Source organism: Cokeromyces recurvatus, assembly GCF_025118155.1.
Source record: "Cokeromyces recurvatus strain NRRL 2243 chromosome Unknown BX663scaffold_2, whole genome shotgun sequence".
Lineage (NCBI taxonomy): Eukaryota > Fungi > Mucoromycota > Mucoromycetes > Mucorales > Mucoraceae > Cokeromyces > Cokeromyces recurvatus.
This window is the reverse complement of record NW_026251388.1, coordinates 353,968-372,072: the sequence shown is the minus strand read 5'-3', so window position 1 is coordinate 372,072 and position 18,105 is coordinate 353,968. Positions and strand designations below refer to the sequence as shown.

The 18,105-nt window shown below is 30.1% G+C and overlaps 8 protein-coding genes across 8 annotated transcripts; 4 read left to right on the top strand and 4 right to left on the bottom strand.

Annotated features, from left to right (window-relative positions):
* Positions 1 to 153: 153 nt before the first annotated feature.
* BX663DRAFT_494387 (uncharacterized protein) lies at positions 154 to 1,223 on the top strand. The gene is made up of 4 exons (XM_051525485.1): positions 154 to 400; positions 452 to 522; positions 595 to 705; positions 765 to 1,223. The coding sequence occupies exons 1-4, from the start codon at positions 193 to 195 to the stop codon at positions 1,152 to 1,154; spliced, it is 780 nt and encodes a 259-aa protein (XP_051386958.1). The 5' UTR covers positions 154 to 192; the 3' UTR covers positions 1,155 to 1,223.
* A 79-nt stretch (positions 1,224 to 1,302) lies between these two features.
* BX663DRAFT_557598 (uncharacterized protein) lies at positions 1,303 to 4,139 on the bottom strand (the record flags this gene model as incomplete). The annotated part of the gene is made up of 4 exons (XM_051531777.1): positions 2,992 to 4,139; positions 2,699 to 2,899; positions 2,415 to 2,560; positions 1,303 to 2,333 (listed from the first exon to the last, which is right to left on the bottom strand). The coding sequence occupies exons 1-4, from the start codon at positions 4,095 to 4,097 to the stop codon at positions 1,303 to 1,305; spliced, it is 2,484 nt and encodes an 827-aa protein (XP_051386957.1). The 5' UTR covers positions 4,098 to 4,139.
* A 1,670-nt stretch (positions 4,140 to 5,809) lies between these two features.
* Positions 5,810 to 6,512, top strand: BX663DRAFT_494383 (uncharacterized protein). The gene is made up of 3 exons (XM_051525484.1): positions 5,810 to 6,092; positions 6,216 to 6,256; positions 6,315 to 6,512. The coding sequence occupies exons 1-3, from the start codon at positions 5,857 to 5,859 to the stop codon at positions 6,473 to 6,475; spliced, it is 438 nt and encodes a 145-aa protein (XP_051386956.1). The 5' UTR covers positions 5,810 to 5,856; the 3' UTR covers positions 6,476 to 6,512.
* A 197-nt stretch (positions 6,513 to 6,709) lies between these two features.
* BX663DRAFT_539747 (uncharacterized protein) lies at positions 6,710 to 8,515 on the top strand. Its single transcript, XM_051530728.1, has 5 exons — positions 6,710 to 6,988; positions 7,054 to 7,364; positions 7,448 to 7,624; positions 7,685 to 7,811; positions 7,914 to 8,515. Exons 1-5 carry the CDS (start codon positions 6,775 to 6,777, stop codon positions 8,456 to 8,458), a joined length of 1,374 nt encoding a protein of 457 aa, XP_051386955.1. The 5' UTR covers positions 6,710 to 6,774; the 3' UTR covers positions 8,459 to 8,515.
* A 778-nt stretch (positions 8,516 to 9,293) lies between these two features.
* On the top strand, positions 9,294 to 10,986 carry BX663DRAFT_426409 (legume-like lectin family-domain-containing protein; the record flags this gene model as incomplete). Its single annotated transcript, XM_051522541.1, has 8 exons — positions 9,294 to 9,498; positions 9,583 to 9,839; positions 9,914 to 10,078; positions 10,138 to 10,233; positions 10,296 to 10,317; positions 10,396 to 10,454; positions 10,527 to 10,604; positions 10,822 to 10,986. 8 exons carry the CDS (start codon positions 9,294 to 9,296, stop codon positions 10,984 to 10,986), a joined length of 1,047 nt encoding a protein of 348 aa, XP_051386954.1.
* Positions 10,987 to 11,473: 487 nt separating this feature from the next.
* On the bottom strand, positions 11,474 to 12,292 carry BX663DRAFT_548067 (uncharacterized protein; the record flags this gene model as incomplete). Its single annotated transcript, XM_051531051.1, has 4 exons — positions 11,474 to 11,683; positions 11,735 to 11,785; positions 11,861 to 12,010; positions 12,101 to 12,292. The coding sequence occupies 4 exons, from the start codon at positions 12,290 to 12,292 to the stop codon at positions 11,474 to 11,476; spliced, it is 603 nt and encodes a 200-aa protein (XP_051386953.1).
* Positions 12,293 to 13,030: 738 nt separating this feature from the next.
* Positions 13,031 to 13,592, bottom strand: BX663DRAFT_482652 (uncharacterized protein; the record flags this gene model as incomplete). The annotated part of the gene is made up of 2 exons (XM_051524448.1): positions 13,031 to 13,501; positions 13,587 to 13,592. The coding sequence occupies 2 exons, from the start codon at positions 13,590 to 13,592 to the stop codon at positions 13,031 to 13,033; spliced, it is 477 nt and encodes a 158-aa protein (XP_051386952.1).
* Positions 13,593 to 14,203: 611 nt separating this feature from the next.
* BX663DRAFT_494352 (NLI interacting factor-like phosphatase-domain-containing protein) lies at positions 14,204 to 15,455 on the bottom strand. Its single transcript, XM_051525483.1, has 4 exons — positions 14,981 to 15,455; positions 14,765 to 14,881; positions 14,558 to 14,669; positions 14,204 to 14,483 (listed from the first exon to the last, which is right to left on the bottom strand). Exons 1-4 carry the CDS (start codon positions 15,377 to 15,379, stop codon positions 14,344 to 14,346), a joined length of 768 nt encoding a protein of 255 aa, XP_051386951.1. The 5' UTR covers positions 15,380 to 15,455; the 3' UTR covers positions 14,204 to 14,343.
* Positions 15,456 to 18,105: the final 2,650 nt, after the last annotated feature.

Genomic DNA, 18,105 nt, shown 5'->3' with positions numbered 1-18,105 from the left:
AGAAACTATTTCTTATTTTTTCTAAAATTAAATTCCATTCAAAATAATTGGTTGAAGCATTATACTAATGCATATAATAAAAATACATTTTCAATCTCAACAAAACTAGTTGTTTCCCTTTCTCTCTCTCTCTCTCTCTTTCTCTCTTTCTTTCTCTCTCTCTTTCTTTCTTTTTTTTTCCTTATAATAAAAATGAATTCTAACAACAAATATAACAATAATTCAAGTGTAGATAAAAATGAAGCAAAACGATGGCTTATTATAGGAGCATATCAAGCAGGAGCATCGAATAGAAGGATAGCCAAAATGTGCGGAATTAGTCAACAAAGTGTTCGTCGTATCATTTTAAATTTTAAAAGAACAGGCTCACCTAGTATTCCTAAAAGCCCAACTAAACGAGGTAACTATTTTAATTCCTTCAAATTTAAAGTCTTAACATAGATGAGGATAGAGAAATCAAAACTGATTATTGAATATGATGAACATGGAAATATAATTGATAGTGAAGATGAAGAACAAAAAGTAATAAAAATCATAATCCAATTCATAGTTTTTAGATGATAAACAAACCAAAAAAAAAAAATTCTTATGCAGGATGATTCTGAAGTGATATCTTCTTTAAAAGAAAAAATAAGAGCAAGAAGGCCATCAGCAAAAGATTTAATAACTTATGTATTAAATAAAGCTCAAAAAATGGAACAAAAGGTGAATATAGCACGCAAAAAAAAAATAGATTCCTTCTTTATTTATCTGTATATAATTAGGAACAACGTGAAAAAATAATACCTTGTAACGATAATTGGCGTCCACCTACTCCACCACGTGATATTTCTTTGCAAAGAAACAGTATACAACTTGATCCCTTTGAATCATCATCAACAAGAACTTCTACATTTTCACCTCCTTTAAGTGAACCCTCAAAATCACCTAAACATAAGGATGACATGATAATTAAAGGATTTGAAGCATGGACAATAGAAGATGATAGAATACTATTAACTCATGTTTTAACAAGATTAAGTAAATGTCGATGGAAAGAAGCTGAAGCCAAATTAAAAGGAAGACATAGTGCTGAACTTTGTGAGAAAAGGTGGGAATTATTAAGAAATTTATTAATTCGTAGTACTCAAAAGTCAGGCACAAGAGGATGGTAAACTCAAATATAATACACATATATATATGTATATGTATATATTTGTACACACACACACACACACACACACACACATTCGCATATATACATACATATATATATATATACATATTTATATACACATATATAATTACATATACTTATTATTTTTATTGATTCATTAAATAAATAACTTGTTCTACAAAAACGGGTGTAATCTTTGGTATCATTTCTAACATAGGCTTTTGAATTCCTATACTATTTCTTCTGGATTCTAGAAAGGATCCACTACTATTTGTAGTAAAACTAGGAGGATAACTTTTACTACTTCTTCTACTACTACTTCTACTACTACCACTACCACTATTATTACTACTACTGTTATAACTGTAATCACTTTCTGTATCTTCATATTCAAATTCTTCTAAATCACTAATAATAATTTCATTTGATTTAAATACATATTGAAGGAAATTAGTATCATGATCTTCCTTAGTTGAATAATCATGGAAGCCATGTTGTGCTGTCATCCTACATTTCTGTCTTTCAAAATGATGCATCTTTTGCTTATATCGATATTCACAGATAGCATCAATCTCTTTTCTTAAAAGCTCAAGTCCTTGAGGGAAAGATGAAATAGCTGCTTTCTCTATGCATTCATCAAGATCAATCTGGCCAGGGATTCCTTGAGAGATAAAATCAAATAGAGTATCAAGATACTGAATTAATTCATCAAAGACAGAGGAAGCCTCTTGTGTATGGACGTTATGAACAAACTCATAAAAGTGATGTTCATGTCGTTGTACAAGATCAATAAATGATTGAATTCTCTTATTCGTCTCAACTCCTTTTTGATCATCCATAATAACATGAATTAAATCATCAATAAAAGAAGAGACATGTTTAATAGTCGTACTAATATCAGCTGCTTTATACACTTGAGCTAATGGCTGATAAAAGATCGAAATAAGCTCTTTAAGTAAATCTCCTGTAATGCCTTGAAAGACTAAATGAATCATTAGTTCTTGTTCATATTGATTTGTATAGAGCTCCCACAGGTGATTTATATATTTCATCCATTTCTTCTTTTCATCTGTCTCATCCAATGTAGCTACCTTTATTAATTGTTCATTTGAAAGGATAGGCTTTATTTCATGATTACCAAGTATTGAAGTTAGTTCCATAATACGGGTCTTATAAGCTATATATCAAACGAAGGGAGAGGAGGGGGAGGGAAATAAGATGAATGTAACTTAAATAGCTCCAATTTACCACTACTTACTTTTCAAATCAGATTCTTTTGGTAAAGGTGTTCTAACTGCATTATATAATTTTTGACAAATCTCTTTATCGTTTACTTTCTTTTCAAGTAAATCAATTTGTTTTTCAAGTGCTTTAACCTCTTCATTCATATTTGATATAATCAATCTAAATAATAGTGTATATGTTATTACATAATACATTATATATGAAAAAGGAAAAAAAGGAAAGAAGGAAAAATGAAAAAGAAAAAAAAATAAATAAGCATCATAGCCAATCTCTTAACCTATTATTTATCATCCATACCTTTGAAATAGACTTCTTCCTCCAAACGGTTGGGCTAAAAATAAATCTAATATACCTTTAATCATTGACATTGGATTAGAAAATCGAAGAAGGAGTGACATGGTTCTATAAGGCATTAAACTATGTGTCCTTTTCAAATTATTTAAATTCTCTGTGGCTGTATCTGAAGTTATAAATTGCTTATGTAAGGCAAATGCAAAACTATGTAAAACAAATAAACAGTCAGGGTAATGATACTACACACACACACATCATATATATTTTCTTCTTCTTCTTCTTTTAACCCTTCTTACTTGATTCTACCCCATTCAAACACTTTCTTTAAAGAAGGTGGTAAATCTTCAATGGATTTTGTGTTCTTAATAATCTCAAATAGTCTCTTTAATCCTCCTCTTTTCATGATATCCTTCTTCATCAGCTCTAACGTGTCATTTAATTCGTATACACGTTTGTTTAATTCTTGCTGAAGCCTTTCTTTTTGAATCCATCTTTCCTCATCTGCCTCTTCTCGTCTTAATATATCCTCCTCTTCTTCTAATGTAAACACAATCGGATCCTTGGTTAAGAATTTTCTCATCATAGAACTCCTTCGAATTTGTTGTTGTTGATGACTGATCCCTTCTTCGTTACGTATTGGATCACCTATAAGATGATACAGAAAGGCTCTTAATAGGAGCCTATCATTCTCTCGATACAGAGAAGATGAAACTTGATTTGAACTCGATTTTGTAGGGACCAATGGAAGATCGAGGTGTTTAAAATGATGTCTGAGCTGATCTCTAAGATGACGAAAATCACCATGACGACGAGCGACATAGATGGGTTCTGATGCATCCACGAATAAGGTCTCGATAATGAACTCGGCATGAGAGACCTCTCGCAGGGTCCTCCTCGTCTTGATCTCTCGCACAGCAACAATATTTACTTTGAATAAAGAAGGGGAGTGGATAGGCAACGTAGTCCTCGGAAGATCTTCTTGTAGCATACCGTCATGAATTCGAATATTTTCTTCTTTACCTTGCTTTGTCTTGATGCTCGCACAGAAGGCAAAGACGAGTGACTTTTGGATCTTGGACTGCATCGATTTTCTTTGTAAATTTCCCTCAGTCGTACGAGGTGTATAAAATGAAGATAATTGAACTTTATTCATTTCATTTAGAAAGAGTCTACATTTTGACCAAAATTGTTGATCACTCGTATGATGTTTCAATAAAGGAAATTCAACAATAATATGATGAAAAATATAAGATAGAAATGGAAGTGTCCTTGATTCTAATACCTCTTGTCCTTCATCGTTTATAATATTAGGATTTGTAGAAATTAAATTGATTTCTTTTTCAAGTTGCTGTGTAATTAATTCTCGTTTAAAATAATGTAACTGCTTAGGTGTAAGTTCCATTTTTTTTCCTTCTTTTTTATTGTATGTCTATATGTATTTATTTATATGAAAAAAGAGAGAAGAAAAAAAGAAAAAAAAAAGTATTCATTTATTTCTTTAAAGCCTCCTTTTCCTTCTCCTCCTTTTGCCATCTGATTGGCGGCCTTTGAAATATAACAACACTCCACTTTTAGTCTAAAACTTTACAGTCGTCATTGTCAAATAATTTGTAGTGTTTGGCAAGTGTAATTGATTTGTACAAGTCATAGTGTCAAATAGAAAGAAAGAAAGAAAGAAAGAAAGAACCCTTGCGTATTTTATTTTATCTTTGTAACGATAGACAGAAGCGAACGTTAAATAGAAGAAGCCATTCTTCAACATAATGTGTTAGAATAGCTACAGGATTTTATGCCATCAAAATAATTGTAAATCCGCAATTAAATAATGAATCTATCATCAACATAAAATGATGTAATAATATTAATTCACATCATTCTTTCAAGAATTTTACACGTTTTAATAAAAAAAAAAAATCCCGCACAAATAAAAAAAAAATATCTTTTTGGATATTATAAGGCCTTTTTTTTTTTCTGATTTATCCTTTTCAACTAAGTGACGCTCTGTCTGATTTATTAAGATTTATTTTTCGTTAATCTTTCTCCAACTAGTTGTAACCAGTTCGACCCCTCTCTCTCAATTCCTTTGTTGCCTTACCACTAGTTATATCTTTATAGTAAACTAATAAGTCGAGGAAAAAAAAAAAGAGTGTTTTTGTCGTCTCAGGGGCCATCATAATATTTTGATTGCTCATAACTGCCTTTTTTTTTATTATTATTTTCCCTCTTCTTTCTTAAAAATTAACATAAAAATTATAATTTGTAATATTTGCAAGAAGAAATTGCTCTTTATCAACTTCCATTTGTGATGGACTAACTCATTTCTAAGATTATAAAAAAAAAAGTGTATGCACTTCTAGTAGGGAAAAGACATTAACGGGATGCCTCGTAAAGGTAGCGATAGATAGCTGAAGGTACCTCATAATCATGGCCAAAGAATGATCCAGCAACACTAGTGTCATATCCGCCAATCAACGATAGTGTCAAATTGAATAGAAGATGGTCCTTGAGTTCAGAAAAGCCAGGATTATGAAGATCCGAAAAGGGAGACAACGGGGAAAAAGAAAAAGTTTAATCACTTTCTAATCAACTGATAAAGACAGGAAGCTGAATTTCATTCGTACAGATCGCTTCTTTAACGTCCTTAGAAAGAAGAAAAATTCTATAAAAAGTGCTCTAACCATGAAAACCGAATCTGGAAAAGTGCCATTTATAAAAGGATTATCAGTGGAGGTTGACGACTATTTCCAAGTATACAAAACGATGAAATAAGGATGTTCTCATAGAATGGTGATAAGCAAGAAAAACATCCGACACAAGTAGATAGACGGACGAAATTGCTTTATTGGGCAAGTGACTAGAGTTAGCAGAGAGTACCATGAGCTTTTTCCATGTCGTTTTAATACTGTAATAATGGCTTGCGCTTGCCATTCACTATGAATTATTTGCCAATGACCATAACCTTAAGGGTCAGAAGACAGCAATCTTAATTGAGAAGATACAAATTAGATGGCATAGATCATAAAAAAAAAAAAAAAAAAAGCAGTACTTTAATTTGAATATGGTTAAAAAAAAGGTCACAAATGGCAAAATAATTTAATTATTAGACTATTTCCTCCTCTGTGTCGTAATGTGTTTATTATTACCATTAAAACATTAGTCTAATGCCAAAGATCGTTTCTTCATCTGTAGTTTCTTCTTCAGATCATGCACTAACTAATGATGATCCATCAAAAAAACTTCATGTCTATTACTGTCTTTGTTCCGAATTTTTATTAGTGATTGACGCTGATCTGCGACAACTACCAATAAGAAGAACAGATAATGCCATTATTATTTCAAATGTTAGAAGAACATATAAATTAACAGCCGAAGCAGGTGAATGCGTATTATTAAAAAGGTATATATATATAACAAAAAAGAGGGAGAGAGAGAGAGAGAGATAGATAGATAGATAGAAAGAAGAGCAGAAATGGATGAAAAATAATTTTTATTAATTTTATGCATCTCTTCCATTCAATAGACGTGATGGTTACGAAAAACAATATAGATATCAATGTCCAAGTAAAATAGAATTTGTTTTAAAATGAAGTGTACATTATTATTAATTGATTAATCATAGGATGTAGTTTGACAGTTGCTTATGAAATGAATGAAAATCGAAAATCTTTACCATATACTTACATCTTGGAAGGTGCCTTAACGGATATTCAAGGACGAGCTCCACCTAATGCAGTGACTGATATATTCCCAGCAACCACCACTCTTCCTACTACTACATAATAAATTCATTCTATTTTATTTTTATTTTTATTTTATTTTTATTTTATTCGTGTTTGGAAAATAAACTCTTTCCTATATTATTTACCAACGAATTAAAATGAAGGAAAACGTTTTACCGTATTTGGTATCATGTCTTTATTACAGATATTCCACATTTGGTTACTCATTATACATATTTAAAATATGAAAATTTCCTTTTTATTTATTTCTATTTTTTCTTCTTTCTTTTACATACTATATTTAATATCTTTATTTATTTACAGAAGAAAGAAGAAAAAGAAAAAAAAAAAAGAAAAAGAATGGGTGCCAACACATCTAAAAGTAGTTCCTCAGTTAAGAATCTTAATATAAAAAGTGCTAGTCGACCTAGTAGTCAAGAATCAAAATATGATGACCTTGTAGATTTAGGTGCCGTATTTCCAAATGGACTTTATACGGCAACTGAACAAGATTATGACCCTCGTATTGTTCGTAACTTAATTATGGCAAGGAAAATAGCACCATTTTATAAAGGTAAATAAGAATTTATTTATTATATAAAATTATACAGTTGCTAACAAAATGATAAATTATCTAAGGTTTACCCGATGCTCCCGAAACAGTAGTAACAGAAATAGAAGAAGAATTATTATCTCCTCCTTCAACTACTACTATTACTTTACCACTTCCACAGTCATCTTCTTCATTATCAACTATCTCTGTTAAAAATAATAAGCCTCAAGGTAGACCTCGTAGTATATCCTTTAATAAAGCAATGAAAGATAATAAAAACAACAACACAACTCATTATGACCCTTTTCTTGAAAGAAAGAAGGCATACGTAGAAAAGATGAAACAAAGAGAAAAAATGCTTTATAATGATGCCGTAGAGTGTCCTATTTGTTTTCTGGTAAATTAGAATGAGAACAATGCGTATTAGATAGACCATATACATGTACTTATATTTATTTTTTTCTTGGCGGGGGAGGGTAGTATTATCCTGCTAATATTAATTATTCTCGTTGTTGTGATCAACCTATTTGTACAGAATGCTTTGTTCAAATTCATCGTCCTATCGAAACTCCTTCCATTCCTGCCACTTGTCCCTTTTGTATGCAAGAGAATTATGGCGTACTTTATGAACCCCCATTATGGAGTGAAAAATTTCAAGTAAAGTATTTTAAAATAAATATAGACACACATGTATTTATACTTTAATGGATTAAATAGGGTCGTCCCAGAAGTAGCTCTCATAGTACTGTGTCGGGAACTCGACATACAACTTCAGGTATTGGTGAATCTGATATGCCAAGACGAGAAAGTGTAAGTCATGAGAGTCCAAATGTTGTCTTAGTTGGTAAATATGATTAGTACATACACATAAAAAAAAAAGTGAAGCAAGCCTTTTTTTTTTTTTTTTTTTTTTTTTTTTTTTTGCTAAATATAATATTTTTTATAGATCATATTAGACCAAATTGGAATAAAGTGACTCCACCATTATCCAATGCAGCGAGAGTAGTTTCTAGAAGGAATTCAGCATCAGCAGGTACTGGTGGAAGAGGAAGAATTAGTATTAGTACCAGTAGTAGCAGCAGTAATAATAATAATAGCAGCAGCAGTGGTAATCAACAGAGTAGAGGACGTAATAATTTGCTTAGAGTAGCAGGTGTTGGTTCACTTTTGACACGGTCAGGGCGATCAGCCTCTTCTGCAGCAGCTACCGAATATAATCAATTCTTATCCAACATGAGAGATGCCAATATGGATTTAGAAGATTGGATGGTTATGGAAGCAATACGCTTGTCTCTTGCTGAGCAAGAGGAAAGGGAAAGAAAAGAAGCAATGATGAAACAAAAGAATATAAAGACTGAAGAAGAAAGAAGGATAGAGGGAGGCGAAAATTCATCAACAAAACCAACTTTATCAACAACATCTTCTGTACAGTTATGTGTTCAAAGTCCAAATGGTAGTAGTGAAGGCTCTTCGTCGTCTACTACTACTTGAGGGTAAAATAAAAAAATTTTTTTTTAATGTATGCATATGTGAGTTCATATAATGTACACAAATATATCCCTTCTTTCTTTCTTTATCATTTATTTCCTTTTTGACTTTGACAGTTTAAAAAAAAAAGACTGAGAGAGAAAAGGACTATAATATAATATGCATTGACAAAAAGGTGTTCTTGTCTTGATATTGGGTTTAAATATACAGCTAAAGACATAGAAGAAATCAATTTATTATAATATCATTTAAAGAAATAGTCTGTGTTATGAACAGACAAATACAGCTTTCAAACATTCTTAGCTAAGCAACGATAATGATGTAAGGAACATTATATTTAAAGGTAGAAAGAATTACAATTGTTTAATTGTTATACTTACTGCTTTTAATATCTATAAACATAAACATAAATAAAGAAATAAGCTATTATGATGCATTCACTGCAAATGTTGAAGTCTAGCTTAACACTTTGATTTATTCAGCCCAAAAAGAATTTATAGCCTTGTATATGGGATACTCGAACTATATTAGCCAATTATAAAAGAGAATTCTATTTCTTTTTCAAAAAAAAAAGAAGCTACTACTTCTGTAAATAAAATTTAAAGCACGACGTTGCAATCAAAGGAGACAACATGTGGCGGGAAAGTCCTTAATTGTGTATAACGTTTGTCTGTTTTTCATTCGCACACACACACACAAATATATATAGATATTCTCTCTCTATCGCGCATACCCCTTATTATCCCCTAATTCCATCATTTCCTTCCTTTCTCTCTCTCTCTCTTTTTTTTTTCTCTCTCTTTTTATTTCCTCTATAATACGTATATACTTTATGTAAATGAAGCCAATAAGAATCTTAGTCATCGCCACATTTCTATTTCAGTCAACTTATGCTGGACTATGGGGTAGTAGCAACAAAGCAGATCCTATCAAAGCAGAGGCAAATCTACCTTTTGCACCTATTTCTAAATTTGATTACAAGCTTTCTTTTAAAAAGAATTTTTATTACAACGGTAGTATTCCCTTTTGGACAACAGGTGGAGGTAAGAAAAGAAGAAGAAAAAAAAGAACTCGTAAATATGACTGAACTATTATTTTTCACTTTTTTTTTCTTCTTCTTTTGTTAGACATTCTCAAGGCAGATGACTTTATTCGTTTATCGCCTTCTGTACCAAATACAAAGGGATGGATTTGGTCAGAGATTCCTAATTCATACAACGAATGGGAGATAGAGATTGCTTTTAAAGTTTCAGGTAAGCATTTGAATGGCGGCCGTGGTTTAGCCTTTTGGTATACAAAGGAGCGTATGGAAGTAGGACCCATTTTTGGTTCAAGAGACAATTGGAATGGGCTTGGCATATGGCTAGACTCTGCTAACCCTATAGTAAGTTTATTATTATTACCCCATATCGCTATATAATATATACATGTATACTTAATTTATGTTGCATGTTATAGACACATAAACCTAGTACAATGATATTATTAAATGATGGCACTATTGCTTATGCTTCAGCAAATGTAGATCCAAGAAAACATATGCTTGGTTCATGTTCAATGAGTTATAGAAATACCGAAAACCCTTCTTATCTTAAAGTGTCATATAAAGAAAAGACGTTAACAGTAAGTTTCAATCGTTTAAGGATTATATACACATTTTCCTTGAAACGATTCTATTTTAGGTTTCAATGGATACTGGAAGTGGTGCAAAAGATTATCGTATTTGTGTACAAAAATCAGGTATTGAATTACCTGTTGGGTATTATTTTGGTATATCTGTAAGTGAAAGAAGATCACCAACACATAACATTTATTAACTTTATTATTATTATGAGAAAAGGCAGCATCACATACACCTGCTGGTAAGGAGAATTTCCCTTCCCAATTTACACCCTTTTGTTTGCACTTTATTTATTATAAATATGTATCTATTTTTGTAGATGACCATGATATTATCTCTTTTGAAACAAGACAATTAAATCCACCACAAAAGCTAGAGGTAAAATGTTTAAAGAAAAAGAAAAGATAATAGTTTTATATTAAAATCTTTTTTTTTATTATTATTATAAAGCATCCTAAGCGTCCTTTGGAAGAAGAGAAAAAGAAAAGAGGCGAAGAGTTCACAGGTATTGATGAAGAACAGAAAAAGGTAAATAAATAAATAAAGATAAAAAAAAAAAAATGATGACACTTATTCAATTATTAAGAAAATCGAAGAAGCCGAGTTTCAAATGAGAAAATTAAGAAATACAGTAGACGAAGATCTTCAAGGAGAAACGACTGCTACTTTGGTATTTATTAGGTTAATAGACACGTGTAATTAGCCATCATACTCAATTCTATTCTATTCTATTCCTATTCTGTAGGCTGCTATCTATGATACACAACGTAGAGCAATCGAACATATTCAACTTGTGCAATTACAAATCGAAGCTTTGGGTGCACCCAGTCCTGACGACGCTATCAGTGGTAATTATAAAAAAGTAGATTCAAGTAACTCACTTGGTTCGAATAGTATTATTAGCTCGTAAGTTGATCCAATGGGTAGTACGGCTATAAAGATTGATAATTATTGTATATAATTCTAGAGAATTAGAACGTATTGTATCAAATCAAATTCAAAACAATATTGAACACTATAAGAGAATAAGTAAAGATCAAGACCGTAAATTAGAAGATATCCAATCATCTTTAAATCGATTAGAACAAACTCTTAGCAAGTTGGATGTAAGTTAGTTATAACAAAGGAACATAATTGCAGTTTAATATAGCTCTTTTATTTTTTATTTTTTGTATAGAAACGTATCTCGTTACAATCAAATATGATGCAGACAAAGATGAATGAAGTGAATTTACATTCAGCAGAAACAAAAGGGACCATTTCTAGTATCTTGAAGTATATCTTTTATGCTCTTTTAACTCAATTTTTATTTGCTATCGCTGCTTATCTCTATTGGAAATTACGCGTTGAACGTAACGAGAAGAAATTTGTATAACAATACATTTATTTATTATTATCTATAAAGTCATTTTACTGATATCTAACCAATTTAATGAAACATCTTCTAAATGCTCGTCAAAGTCATAAATTCTATTATAAGCTGAAGAATTGAAAAGACCACGTACTTTAGAATAAGTATCATTTTCATTGAACTCTATTTCACTCTTAGTAGCTTTAAAAGGTTCTTTTATCTTTTTCCATTGATTATCTGTTGTGTTTACATAAGGCTACAATTTTGTTAATGTATTTAGAATAAAATCCAAATCTGATTACTTTACCATAATCGCAGTTTCATCCTCATCTAATTTTAAAAATCGTTTATTGTCCAACTAAAAAAAAACAATAATATTAACTTTCATTATGACTAAAGAAATATATACATTTTATAGTGTCCATCAAGTTACCAGAAAAATAATTGCTTTCCCATCATTATTTTTTTTAATTGTCTCTGCAACTTTAATAGATCTTTCAGGTAAAGTATCATCTTCTAAACGTGCATTACCATGATACCAACCAATAATAGCTAGATTGTTCTTTTTCGCATATAAATCGGTCTAATTTGTCAAAAGTCATTTAACTTGTTTTATTTTATTTTTTTTTCTTATTTATATCATAATATAACATGTTGTTCTATTTTTGATTACCTGTTTCAAGGCAATTTCAAGCATGGGTGTAAGGGTCGTCCAATTATGGAAAAAAGGTACGGCTGTTTGAACTTCTAAACCATTAGCTGTGTTTTTACCTAATAATGCACCACACACGTCAGATGCAGGATATTTTGCCGCATGAAGAAGTGGAATAGCATATGCATGTAATTGGACTTTATTATTCACCATCACGTTTTATGCAAAGAAAGTATAAATGAGAGAAACAGCAAATAATAATAAATAACATTTTTTATTTTTTTTTTTTTAAGTAGGATACTTGAAATTTTCTATAAAAGGAAAAATACGTTGTGTGTGTGTATGTGTGTTTTTAATTGCATTTTCGTTGACACTTACTAGAGAAAAATGGCTGTAATAAGAACAAGATGTTCGTTGTTGTTGTCTATAAATAAATAAATGAAAAAAAAAAACATGTTCTCTCTCCTAAGAGAATAAATTGTATGCAAGCTAAATTAGACGCATCTCCCTTAAAGTCTTATACACCTTTTACTAAAAAAAAAAATGTATATTTATGCCGCATAAAAAATAAACGTTTATTAAAATAGAACAGCCTACTGCAGAGCAATCATCCAATTATTTGAATTAGAATCGCGTGCAAACCCTTCAAAAGAAGAACTGGATAAGTTGGTTTCGAGTAATTATTTTAAAGAATAATGTGTTGAGATTTCATTTTAGCAAAAAGGCGTATCTATTATAAGCCTAAACACGTTATATAATAAAAAATGCTAAAATTTATTCCAAATATAATAAATAAATAAATAAATAAAAAGATATAAGCAGTATATGTATGCATATAATATACACATAAATATCTGTTATATTCATAATTTAAAAATAACACAAGAAAAAGTATAGATAATTTATAGACTACTACTACTACTACTACTACTACTACTACTAGTTCTTCCTTCATGCTTCAGTAGAGGCTCTCTTCAACCACTTTTGAGATCTCTTAAAATGAGCCCTCTTTTTCTTGTTAACAGGTACTTTAATTTGAAAGTCATGACTACGAACTTGGTTATCCCATTCATCGTCATCATCAATATCTCCATCAGCATCTTGTTCAAAAAGACGAACATAATAAGTCCCTGGAGGTACATCAACAACCCAATTAAAGCTCCAATAATTATGATCGTCAGGGCGTACGATAGATTCGCCTGTATAGGAGCCAATCTGTTTAATCTCTGTATTATCACCAGCATTATATAATTTAGCAATAATTCTTTCATCTGCATCGTTTGTGATATCGTTTGCAGTGAAAGTAATTTCATCTACCGTTGTAAATTCAGAGTCCATAGTAGGAGAAAGAAAGTAGACAATTTCATCATCTGCAACGACCAAAGCTGCAAAGCCAATAAACATAGTAGCCATAGTTGAGAACTATATCCCATTATTTATTAAAAGTTAATATTTATATGTGTACCGAGATTTTAACCATGTTTATGCATAAATTCCTTTACTTTACCTTCATATTGTATATTTTTTTTGTATAAAATGAGTGACAGTTAATAAATAGATTTGTCTTCTTTTAAGGACAGTAAGAGTTTAATGAAGGAAATAAAAAATAAAAATAAAAAAAACAGAAGAAAAGAAAAAGAAATTATATTCATATTTATACTTTTGTAAAAGGGTCTCCTTTTTTTTTTTCACTACGCTTATCTCCTTTTCTTTTTTTTTTTCTTTGAGCTTAACTAAAATAATGAAAATGAACTCATTTCATATTTCCTAAATTCTTTTACTTGGTTTAGGGAGTAAAATCGATTGACCAGATTCGGTTAATAAAGTTATTTTTATTAGATGAATAATAGATAAATATAGCATTCATAGTAAACAGCTGTATTTGGTTATCCTTCATATACAAATGATACATTAAGGGACTTCTTTATGTCTCTCTCTCTCTCTTTTTTTTTTGTTTGTTTATATCCTCTTCCCCTTTACTAATATGTGTGTATGTTATATATCTATAGACAATACATCTTTATAGTAATAATACTCAATTACAGTTTCATGCTTATTGCTTTAAACAAAACCTTTTTATATATTCACAAATATATAAAATTCGAATAAATGTAATTATTTACAGTGAGCATGTGTGTTTTCTCCCTTGTATATTCAGAAGGGAATTTTGTTATTAATAAATTAACATTAAATAGTAATAAATATAATAGAATATCATCACTAATAATTATTTACATGTATAAAAAAAAAATGCGTATTTTCATTTAAATTTGATTAGAGTCTCTTAAACTTAAAATACTTCGAACATCTGCAGTAAAACGAAGTGCGTCTAATAAAGGTAATAAATCTAATAAGCAATCATCTTTAGGATTTGATATCCAAGTTGGTAAAGGAATTGCATTTTCTATATAAATAAATATTTAATAAGTAAATCTAAACAGATAAAAATACTTTTTTTTTCTCTTTCTTTCTTATTACCTTGGTATAATGCAAATGCAGCAGGACTATTATCAATCAAGCATACTTTAGATAAATCAGATTCAGCTATGGAAATATCTTTTAAAAAATTTCCGTCTTTTAAAATACATGACTATAAAAAGTCTCATATAATTAAAAACACTATACAAATTCTTTTTTTTTCTTTTCTTTTCTTTCTTTCTTTTTCTTAATAAATGTAAAACTCACCTGTCTAAAATATCTTTGACTTATATAGGAATGGTCTTGGTCCAGCCAATCAATAACAGGGTCAGCATATTCTGACATTGATGCCGTAAATATGACTACCTTATACCATTTACTTATCTAAACCAAAATAAAATTATTATATATATACATAGATACATATATATATACATATATACATATATGTTATACATGTATATTTTTGTCTATATTACATACAGTAGAGAGAAAGAAATCAACATGAGGTCTTTTGTATACTTCATAAAGTATACTTTGTCTATCATTTGTAACTTCAATTGTTTTCTTAATGGAAGGATTAACCTTTGTTTCCGTTGTTCCTAGTCTAACAGAATGAACAAGTGTCTCGTCTAAATCGAGTACAAGCGTTTTTCCTTTGTAATATTGAAGTGCTATTGAATTATGTGTTGAGGACTTTGTTGAATTGCTATTATTTGCAGGAGTTTGTTGCTGTTTATTGTATAAGATGGATTGAACATATTTAAATAAAAAGGTAAATAATTCATATAATTGTTGAAACATTATTCTTTTACTTCTATTTGTTGCACTAGTAGTAGTATTAATCGTATTAGGACTAGAAGTAATGCTTGTTTTTCGCATTGAATGATTGTATATTAAGTTAGACAAAATAAAATGTGTATATAATTATATATCTGTGTATATATATAAAAAAAAATAAATGAATATAAAAAAAAAAAAATAGAGAGAATAGGAATTTAATAAACGATTGAAAATAAAATATTATTGAACATGAGCAAATACGTCATGATATTTACCACTAATAAAGGATCTGCTGCAATAAAAAAAAAAAAAAAAAAAAAAAAAAGCGGAGACTGAGCTTTGTATAATCATCATTGCTTTCTATTCTTATTATGTCAATTCTTCTCCTTTTTATATCTTCTTTGTTGAACAGAACTGTCTCCTTTTATGTATTTTTTTTATTGTATCGAAGATTCATAAAATGAATTTTAAAGTATCAATAACTATTAGAGATTTTGATCCAAAATACTATTTGTAAGTAAATATTATTTATGGCAAATTGTAGATTAAAAAATAAAACGCTTCCTATATATAACAGGTACAGCTGAAAAGATATCAGTTTTAGAAAACTACTGATAAATATACCAAGAAATTTAGTTTACATTAAAGGTTCTTAAAAGTCACTTAGTAGAATCATTTCATAAGTGCAATAACACAATTTTTTTTTCTTTTTTTTTGTATAGGCCAACTTATTAGGAGTTACAATCGACTGCTATTTATTTCAAAATGCCAATTTTGCCGAAGATGTGATTGATACATGCTCTCTGAGTTATGCATTATTTTCCTTTAAATATAATGTAATAAAATAATTTCCCCCTTTTTTTTTCACCTTATCTTTCCAAGCTGTGTATCGTAGAATAACTATGATGGATTAAAACACTAAACATCTAGACAAATTAACATAGTAGGAAACGTTTATATATATTTATATAATAGAGAAACGGATTGTCAATATAGAAAACTTCAATAGTGAAGTCGAAAATAATGATTCATGTGAACTCATCAGACAATGGATAGTATCAAAGATGATTACCAAATTAGAGTTTCGGGAACCAAGAAGAGAACGGATACTCAAAAAAAAAAAAAAAAAATCAGACACCAAAACTGCGTTAAAATACACAACCTACGCCAGAAGTTCAACTTTAGCAATCTTATAGAATCTAACCATACAAATTCAGGAACTATGCAATCAATACAATTATTACAGTAATAGTCTACGAGCACATTCCTGGAATACTGAACATACAAACAAACCATTTAAGTCGTATCAAGATATCACTTTACAAGACATCGATATTGAAGAGAATGTTCCAAACCATACAACGACAATAGAGGGAGAGGGGAGGGAGGGGGAAACTAAAAATCGATATATTTGCAGCAAGACACAATCACTAACTTCCAATATATGGGTCAATGCCAACAAATTCTGTAGTAGCAGCAGGAGATGCAATGTACAGCAAGAAATAGTCTCTTACCGCTTGGCTATTATCTACAACAATTGGTTATAAAATAAACTTGGATAAGTAAATAATCGTATTTCTAAACAATAAAATCAGATAATCTAAACAGAAACCATATAATAATGAACGGGAATCATTAGGACCCATAGTGTAAAGATCAACTGCCTTCTTAACATTCATAAAAAGTGTAAAAAAAAAATTTTTTTTTACAATACAATCGCACGTTTAGCAGCACTCACTAAAACACATTACGTTCGTCGATTGCTTCCGGCTTTTTCTTCTTCTTTTTCGATTATTCATTCTAATGAACCACCAATAACGAATCAATCTTTGATAAAAGAAGTCTTTCGCAGCAAAACGTAAATCAGAAATGAAGATTCCATTTGGGACAACAGTTAACCACTTGTAATATTAGTATTTTGGTCCATTATGTGGACAAAAAAAATTCCTTTGTCTCCTGCGAAGAAATCTATTTTTTTTTTTTTTTACTTACATGTTCTCTTAGGGTTTTGAGTGATTGAGTTGTCCTTCTTACTTTCAGAATTGACCTTTTCTAGCTTTGTACGTTTCTTGAGGAAAATTAAATGCTCCACTTCAGGGTAAATAGGTGAGCGTGGCATTGATGAATTGAAAAAAGAAGTAGAAAGAGTTCAAGACAACATTTGTCTGCTAACTAGAAAATATACTCAGTGTAAAACGTATCACATTGTAATGAAAGCCATGGCGTGAAGTCTTGTTATTATAATTGAAGAGAATATATCTTTTGATTATTTAAATTCATTTTTATAACTGAGCAGAATTACTTCAGCTATCATTTAAACAATAAAGGCCTTGTTGGTTAAGTAAAAAGTTATACACAAATGAATTTTGTCTTCGACTCTTAGATCATAAAGTACTAAAATGATACGAGCGCTATAGAGGCTGGCTGTTTTTTAGGGTTACAACCCTTAAATCAAGGCAAAAAAAAAATCTTTAAATTTGTTCAGTATAGTCCCACATTCGCGTTCGTGTCCCATATTCTCTTATGTGATCCATTTTCACCCTGATTTCCTATTTTCCTACTGGTGTCCCAATTCTGCAACCCTGTCCCAATTTATTTTGGAAATGATCAAATTTTTTTTATTGACCCAACCTAGTTTCTTCGACTGTAATGAAGTATAATGTGGAAAAATATGTGTTACAATAAATGAGTAGAATAAAAGGCAACTTTATTAAGTGCAGACATATTATTTAATCTTTAATGAAGAAGCCAGCTGAGTTACAAATATTTGACAAGGCGAAGAGTTCAAGTCACAGGCTGCGCAACTTGATTTTTTTACATATTTT

What these genes read in the sequence shown, in the direction of transcription:
- BX663DRAFT_494387 (XM_051525485.1), top strand. Translation starts at nt 193, where the DNA reads ATGAATTCTAACAACAAATATAACAATAATTCAAGTGTAGATAAAAAT. An exon ending in TAAAAGCCCAACTAAACGAG is followed by an intron (nt 401 to 451) that starts GTAACTATTTTA and finishes AGATGAGGATAG; the next exon opens with AGAAATCAAAACTGATTATT. An exon ending in CTCAAAAAATGGAACAAAAG is followed by an intron (nt 706 to 764) that starts GTGAATATAGCA and finishes GTATATAATTAG; the next exon opens with GAACAACGTGAAAAAATAAT.
- BX663DRAFT_494383 (XM_051525484.1), top strand. Translation starts at nt 5,857, where the DNA reads ATGCCAAAGATCGTTTCTTCATCTGTAGTTTCTTCTTCAGATCATGCA. An exon ending in GAATGCGTATTATTAAAAAG is followed by an intron (nt 6,093 to 6,215) that starts GTATATATATAT and finishes TCCATTCAATAG; the next exon opens with ACGTGATGGTTACGAAAAAC. An exon ending in ATATAGATATCAATGTCCAA is followed by an intron (nt 6,257 to 6,314) that starts GTAAAATAGAAT and finishes GATTAATCATAG; the next exon opens with GATGTAGTTTGACAGTTGCT.
- BX663DRAFT_539747 (XM_051530728.1), top strand. Translation starts at nt 6,775, where the DNA reads ATGGGTGCCAACACATCTAAAAGTAGTTCCTCAGTTAAGAATCTTAAT. An exon ending in AGTGTCCTATTTGTTTTCTG is followed by an intron (nt 7,365 to 7,447) that starts GTAAATTAGAAT and finishes GGGGGAGGGTAG; the next exon opens with TATTATCCTGCTAATATTAA. An exon ending in TATGGAGTGAAAAATTTCAA is followed by an intron (nt 7,625 to 7,684) that starts GTAAAGTATTTT and finishes TGGATTAAATAG; the next exon opens with GGTCGTCCCAGAAGTAGCTC.
- BX663DRAFT_494352 (XM_051525483.1), bottom strand. Translation starts at nt 15,379, where the DNA reads ATGCGAAAAACAAGCATTACTTCTAGTCCTAATACGATTAATACTACT. An exon ending in TTGATTTCTTTCTCTCTACT is followed by an intron (nt 14,882 to 14,980) that starts GTATGTAATATA and finishes ATTTTGGTTTAG; the next exon opens with ATAAGTAAATGGTATAAGGT. An exon ending in TGCATTTGCATTATACCAAG is followed by an intron (nt 14,484 to 14,557) that starts GTAATAAGAAAG and finishes TTATTTATATAG; the next exon opens with AAAATGCAATTCCTTTACCA.